At 42.1% G+C, this 7,787-nt stretch overlaps 1 protein-coding gene and 1 non-coding gene across 2 annotated transcripts in view; both read right to left on the bottom strand.

Moving 5' to 3' along the window:
- Window positions 1-7,787, bottom strand: part of DNAJC16 (DnaJ heat shock protein family (Hsp40) member C16) — a 45,419-nt gene that overhangs the window by 31,432 nt on the left and 6,200 nt on the right. Inside the window, exons 3-4 of the mRNA XM_012801602.2 lie at window positions 3,436-3,502; window positions 1,287-1,626 (exon numbers count right to left, since the gene is read on the bottom strand). Coding sequence (XP_012657056.1) covers window positions 1,287-1,626; window positions 3,436-3,502 — 407 coding nt within the window. The remainder of the gene's footprint in view (window positions 1-1,286; window positions 1,627-3,435; window positions 3,503-7,787) is intronic.
- Window positions 935-1,065, bottom strand: LOC111723236. Its single transcript, XR_002771819.1, has one exon. It is a non-coding gene; the product is annotated as a small nucleolar RNA SNORA11 (small nucleolar RNA).

The following is a 7,787-nucleotide window of genomic DNA, read 5'->3' on the forward strand; positions in this document are numbered from 1 at the left end:
CCAGGCTGGATTTGAACCCGCCACCTTAGGTGTATGTGGCTGGTGCCTTAGCCACTTGAGCCACAGGCGCCAAGCCCCAGCCAGCTTTCTAAAGCATAGATCTGATTAGATCATTCCGCTCTGTAAAGACTTTTCTTGGGTCTTACTACATACTATATCATAAGTACATCTCCCTCAGCCATCCTTGTCATCTTGAGTTCTGACTTACTAGAAGTACACTATAGGTTGAACTAACACAGGGTCTTTAAAGAAGTAGTGAAGTTCAAATGGAGTACCCAGGGTGGGCCCTAATCTAATATGCCTAGTGTCCTTATAAGAGGTAAGGATACAGAAAGAGACACCAGACTCATGGAGAGATGACCATGGGAGAAGTCGGCCATTCGCCAGCTAAGAGGAGAAGCCTCACAAGAAAGAACACCTACTGAGGCCTTGATCTTGGACTTGGAACCTCTAGAATTGTGAGAGAATAACCGTCTGTTGTTTAAGTCACCCAGTTATTAGTGGCAAACTAATATATACAGTAAAATCTCAAATGCCATAGTATTATCTGAGTTAAAATAGATGCTTAAGGGGTACTTTGTTCATCCAGTAATTTAGAAGTTTCTCCTATGTATTAGCCCCCCAACTTGATGTCAGGAGACTACATATAACTTCAATTTAGTAATGCAAAATGAAAGCAACTTATACGTATTTCCTCTCTGAAAACGTGTCCCTAAAAAAACACCAATTTGTGAAGAGAAATCTCATTAACTGCTCTTTCCCCCATCAATATCCCATAAAACTCAAGAGCTATAAAAGTCACCTTCTCTTATTTTATTTATTTATTTAGAGACAGAGTCTCAAGCTCTTGTCCTTGGTAGAGTGCTGTGGTTTCACAGCTCACAGCAAACTCAAACTCTTGGGCTTAAGCTATTTTTTTTTTCTTTCCCCTTACAAATGTAGGGTATTTGTTTACAGGAGGCCACAAGTTTTGCGCTGCCCTTCGTCACAATGACCCCAGATTCCTGTTGGGTGTGTTGTAAACAGAGGAGCCATTCTTCAGGCCCCTTGCTCTGAGCACACCTCGTTAAGTGGTTCTCTTGCGTCAGCGCTCCAAGTAGCTGGGATGACAGGCGCCCGCCACAACGCCCAGCTATTTTTTTTGTTGCAGTTGTTGTTTTAGCTGGCTGGGGCCGGGTTTGAACCCGCCAGTCTGGGTGTATGTGGTCAGCGTCCTACCCCCCCAGCAACAAGCACCACCCACCTTCTCTTATATGAACACCTTCCGATGAATAGACCGATCTTACCTAAGCCTTCCAGCTCTTGAACGACTTCTTTCCAAACCGGCTCGATATGGATACAGCTGAAGCACCAATCCGAGGTGATCTTAATGAGGTAGGGTTTCTTGAAGCTATCCGGAACCACTTCATTCACATAATGTGAAAAGTGCAGTAAATACTTTTCATCAATTGAGTCCCGCCGCTCAGAATTAAAAGGGAAGTGAAAGAAAGATTCATCGAAATAGAAATTTTCATGGAAATGGCGGAAGCGATACTCTCGCTGCTGCTGCTGCTTCTGGAATCCCTGACTCTCTCCAGCATCTCCATATTGGTCATAATTCGATCTCTTTTCTTCATTGGAAAGAATCTACAAAGATTAAAAAAGAAATAAGAAATCAAAACCACCAATAATAAAAGGTTCATAAAATGAAATGAGGGAAAATTAAAAAATAAAGGTAAACCCAAAGGGCTTTTCTTTTTCTTTTTTTTTTTGAGACAGAGCCCCAAGCTGTCACCCTGGGTAGAGGGCCATGGCATCATAGCTCACAGCAACCTCTAACTCCTGGGCTCAAGCGAGTCTCCTGCCTCTGCCTTCCCAAGTAGCTGGGACTATAGGTGTCCCCTACAACGCCTGGCTGTTTTTTGGTTGCAGCCATCATTGTTGTTTGGCAGGCCCGGTCTGGACTTGAACCCTCCAGCTCAGGTGTATGTGGCTGGCGCCTTAGCCGCTTGAGCCACAGGCGCTGAGCCAGGGCTGTTCTTTCATTTTTTTTTGAGACAGAGCCTCAAGCTGTCGCCCTGGGTAGTAGAGTGCTGTGGCATCATAGCCCCCAGCAAGCTTCAACCCGTAGGCCTAAGCAATTCTCTTGCCTCAGCTTCCCAAGTAGCTGGGACTACAGGAGCCCATCACAACGCTTGTCTATTTTGGGGTTGTAGTTGTCATTGCTGTTTGGCAGGCCCGGGCTGGATTCAAACCCACTAGCTTTGGGGTATGTGGCTGGTGCCCCAGCTGCTGAGCTACAGGTGCCAAGCCATCCCAAAGGGCTTTTCTATAAGCAGCTTGGAAAGCATAGGAAAAAATACATGTTTGGATTACGACATGATTAGATAGTCTAAATGGAGTCAATCGACAGACCAAGAAACTCTTCTCTTGAAAGAAACATTAAATTCAAGACTAAAATATTTATTGTTTAGAAGCTTATTTTGGCATTAATTTCAAAATATGACACTAAATACTTCAGTGAAACAAAACTTAACATTGACTATCATGGCTCAATCTCAAGAAAATTGACTTGGTCATATGTTACAGGTTGGGATTATTATTTTTTTTCTTATTTTGAGACAGGAGCCTCAAGCTGTCCCCCTGGGTAGAGTGCTGTGATATCACATCTCACAGCAACCTCCAACTCCTGGGCTCAAGCGAGTCTCCTGCCTCTGCCTCCCAAGCAGCTGGGACCACAGGCGCCCGCCACAGCACCTGGCTATTTTTTTGGTTGCAGCCATCATTGTTGTTTGGTGGACCCAGGCTGGATTCAAACCTGCCACCTTGGGTGTACGTGGCTGGCGCCTTAGCCACTTGAGCCACAGGCGCCGAGCCCGGGTTGGGATTATTTAAACCAAGATATAAAAAGCTGTAAATACCAAAAGAGTAGCTACAGAATTGAGTCTAGTGCCTTGTAAGGCTGTTGACTTTGTTTTACTTAAAAATAGCTTTGCAGTCTAAAATTCAAGCATCTGTTCTAGGATGATATGTCATTCTATGAGCTAAGCTAATTTGTTGAAGAGTGTCACCCTCCACAGATCAGGAAGTCATGGACTTATCTTTTATGCATATTCCAGACCAACCTACTTAAGCTGACACGTTGGAAAATTATTGAAAATCTCATGTTTAAATATAAGAAATACAGGTGAATTCTTCGATGTAAACTTCTGAAAAGGCAAAAGAGACATATATTCAAGGTAATTCTACATTCCTAATTAAAACCTTTTAAAAATAGGCCAGTTTTTTAAAGAGGTATAGTGTTCAGGAATTCATTTCAACATACGGCTAAATACGTTCTCTCTACTATTACCTAGAAACTGGGTCAAGGGCATGGGGTACATCATGCACTTTCTGACAGACTTTTAGGCATATTTTCTAAGAGCTATGGATGTATCACGAAGTCTGACACGGTACCTCGTAAGCCTTGCTGATTTGAATGAACTTGTCTTCTGCTCCAGGATCTTTGTTTTTGTCCGGATGCCTGAAACACAAATGGGCAGGCAGTGAGGCACTGAGAATAGATTTAATTTTCTACACACAGTCCTGTAACATCCTTGCCCACACAGTCCACTACATCAGAGGAACGGAGGGCCATTTTGTTAGGACAGTTTCTTAAATGGTAGAAGTAATTGGTTGCTTTATATGACCGCATAGAGGAAACTCTGAATTAGGTGATTTCTTCCCTAAACACTGCAGCTGGGCACATTTTCAAGGCTACCAGATAGCACTGCAGCCTTCCACTGAGAAGAGGGCGGATATGTGCATGTCTTTACATTGCTCACCCCAAACTGCTAAAAGCTGCCTCAAGGCTAAGTCACTTCTCCGTAGGAACCCACGTCTTTCTAGGATGGCAGCATTCATCCCTATGTTAAAATGATATTGATCTAGATGTTTCTTCTGACAATACAGGTAGACATAAAAAAATAGTTTTAGGACTGGAATTTTGCACGAAATAGAGGCATTTCTCACATCTTAAACACGTGGCCTTGAAATCGTGACATATTTATTAGTAAAAGGCAATTGCAGACGGAGTGGCATGACCAGAATAATAAAGAAAACTAAAAATGTTCTAATTTGAAGGTCAGCAGCAAGATCCAATCATTTGAAACGTGACTATTTCGTGCAAAATTGTTTCAATTAATATTAGAACTAAATCTTCAACATTTGCTATTATATATAGTTGGCTATTAACTGTATCCACCTTGCTGGCATATATTGTTTGTTAATCTTGTGTTTATACCAGTTACAGCTTTGAAGATTTTAAAGTTCTGGAAAGAAGGGGCTAGGTTTACTTGGAACCCCTGAGATCTAAATCAGTGTTTTGTACAGACTGATATTTCAATGTTCATTTTATCAAGAGACTCTGTATAGCAGCATTTATTCTCGATATTATCATTTTTTGCTAACTTCTAGTAAGTTTCCTCTGACAAAGGTTTGTTTTATTCGCCCTTGGTAGAGTGCTGTGACATCATAGCTCACAGCAACCTCAAACTCTTGGGCTCAAGCTACTCTCTTGCCTTAGCTTTCCAAGCAGCTGGGACTATAGGTGCTTGCCACAATGCCTGCTTATTTTTTGAGACAGAGTCTCAAGCTGTTGTCCTGGGTAGAGTGCCATGGTGTCATAGCTCTCAGTAACCTCCAACTCTTGGGCTCTTGCCTCAGTTTTTCTGGTTTTAGTGGAAACAGGGAGGGTCTCACTTTTGCTCAGCCTGGTCTCGAACTCGTGAGCTCAAGCAATCTACCTGTCTTGTCCTCCCAGAGTGCTAGGTTAATAGGTGTAAGCAACTGCACCCAGCCACACCCAGCTATGCCTTGCTATTTTTTAGAGAAGGGGTCTTGTTCTTGCTCAGGATGGTTTCCAACTCCTGCGCTCAGGCAATCCACCTGCCTCAGCCTCCCAGAGTGCTAGGATTACAGGTGTGAGCCACCACACCCGGCAGACAAAGGTTCTTAAAAATAATCCCCTGGGAAGTAAATAACTATTATACTAAAAACATGCCAAGTACATTGGAATAAAACAAATCTGTAACTTGGCAGACTTATTTTAGGAGGAGTATGTTTGAATGAATTATACCACCTATTCTGATTTCTCTGAAAATAAGGAAACTTCAAATGCTTGACTGTTGAAATTTAGACATCGTTCCTTCCTTAACCATCTAATCCTTGTTATAAATATTAGTGGGGAAAAACATCTCAGCAAGGTATAATGAAAACAGTATGATTTAAGGAAACAAGACAAGTGGCTCTAAAGCATGTTTCTGGATGACAAAAAAAAATATTCAAACTTAGGCTAAAGGCTGAGTGGATAAAAGTCATGCAATCATATAAATGAAGAGACAGAACTCTGTAGGGAAAGGGGGGAACACAGGGGCTTTTTAGGAGCCTGAACCAAAGAGAGTCCTGAGGGCAGCTGGGTTAGGAAACAGACCCTGAAACGGAGGCTAGGGCTCAGGAATAGTTTCCTAACTGTGGGATGATACCACAAGGTTGAAAACATTTAGAGAAGGATAAATTCAGCCCTAGGAAGGCACTGTCCTATGCTATGTCCAGTAAACATGAAATCATTTCATGTACTCTAATATAACGCTCAACTTTTAAACTGTGAAGTCAAGAAAATATTGTACTCAGTATCTACTGGCTGTCCAGTTACTTCTAAAGGAATAAAAACAAAGACAGAGAAAGTACTACGACAAAGAATTGGACGATTTATTGTTCAGTTGATCGGACCATGTCATATCAATTTGCTTTTCTTTAGGGTGGGAGGAGCTATTTTGATAATATGGATGACCCGTGAAAAGTACCTGTGATAAACTTAATTACTAGAAGAGAAATAAGTCTCCTGAGAGGAAAAAAAAGTAATTTCAAACGGTTTCACCAAGCAAGGGAAACTTCTTAAGAAGTCTAAGAAACACTTAGTAAAACATACCAGAGGAAAAGTTACAGACCCAATTCGACAAGTCGCCTCCCCCCCCATACAAGCTCACTCTGCAAAGTCAAGCTGCTATTTTCAGTTTACATGAAAACATTAAGAAGTGAAATTTAAACAATTCCAAGTGATAGAGCATTGCCCAAACAGCAGGCTGTGAACGGCACAGCAGAAAGTTAAAGGTAAAGTAAAATTTTAGACTCCTACTGAATGACACACTAGATGTATTTCTATGGTGATGAATTATTCCTAGAGAGAATCTAATTAAAGAAGAGAAGCACATGACTCATTTAATTAATATCATAACACCCTTTCGGCTCCGGAAGACAGAAAAGTCAAAGCTGTATGTTTTAACAGGTCCCATGTGGTCAAGCTATTATTTGTGCTCTGAAAATACTGTCAAAGGTTATACACTGTCCAGAAGACTGTTACCTTGTCAATCAACTGCAGATTTATAAATTTGGCTTTAAACATACAGGCAAGAGTCTGAAATGATATGGAAAGTAACTTTGGTGTCAAGAGTCCCTCGCAAGAGATCCTGCGTAATTAGAGATTGGCTTTTTTAGTATCCGAATCTGGGGTCCTTGTGATATAAAATAGTTTAAAATAGGGATTCAAAACACTACATTTTAAACTACCTTTACCTTTATTTCAACCAGTTTAACGCTAAGGTATGTCTGCTCACTGAAGCACACTGGTGACAGTCACAGTCCCGCACACAGCCTGCAACACCATCTGCACTTAGCAGCTTTGCTTCCTACACGGCTTCCTACTTTCATCCATTCCTTCCCACCCAAACACTAACCCAGATGGGTAAATGATTAGAAGACAATAAAGCAATACATTGTTTTTTTGCAGTTTGGCGGGGCTGGGTTTGAACCCGCCACCCTCGGTATATGGGCCTGGCGCCCTACTCACTGAGCCACAGGCGCCGCCCAGTAATACATTGTTGATACAGAAGATTAAACTATAGAATCCAGAGGTAGTGCAGATTTACCAGCTCTGAGCCTCCGTCTTCTCATATTTACGACAGAGACACAGATTTATTCCTTCACAGGCTTATTTTAAAGTTTAAAGGAGCTAAAAAGCATAGAACCTGGAGGCCAGCACGCAGCAGGTGCTCAGTGATGGGAGCTGTCCCAAACTTTCTTCTATTGCTTATAGTTGGTTCGCCTAGCTTGGTGTCAACTCTGTCCTTTCTTTTCATCTTTTCCTCCTGCTCCTGTTCCCTCTCCAGCTATATAATCCACCACTTTTGCTTAATTGCCATGGCCAGAGTACTGGTGGAAGATACCAATGACTTTTGTCCAAAATAAGTTTAGATTTCTTGCTATCCTGCTAACTACAGGTAAGATTACAATTTTTCTTTCTTTTTTTTTTTCCCTTTCTTTTAGAGACAAGGTCTTGTTCTGCCACCCAGACCGGAGTGCAATAGCCTGATCATAGCTCACCGTAACCTCAAATTCCTGGGTTCAAGTGATTCTCCTGTTTCATCCTCCTGAGTAGGTGAAACTACAAGCCTGTGCCACCACACTCAGCTAATTTTTCTATTTTTTGTAGAGACATAATCCTGTTATATTGCCCAGGCAGGTTTCAAATCCCTGGCCTGAAGCGATCTTCCACTCCTCCCAAAGTGCTGGGTTTACTTGTGTAAGCCACTATACTCAGACTTCTATAAGACTTTTTAAAGAGTGGCTCGGTGCCTGTGGCTCAAGTGGCTAACGTACCAGCCACATACACCTAAGATGGCGGGTTCCAATCCAGCCTGGGTCTGCCAAACAACAATGATGGCTGCAACCAAAAAATAGCCAGGTGTTGTGGCGGGCGCCTGGGGTCCCAG

Source organism: Otolemur garnettii, unplaced genomic scaffold, assembly GCF_000181295.1.
Source record: "Otolemur garnettii isolate 467f Iridium unplaced genomic scaffold, OtoGar3 scaffold00009, whole genome shotgun sequence".
In the NCBI taxonomy this organism is placed as follows: Eukaryota; Metazoa; Chordata; class Mammalia; order Primates; family Galagidae; genus Otolemur; species Otolemur garnettii.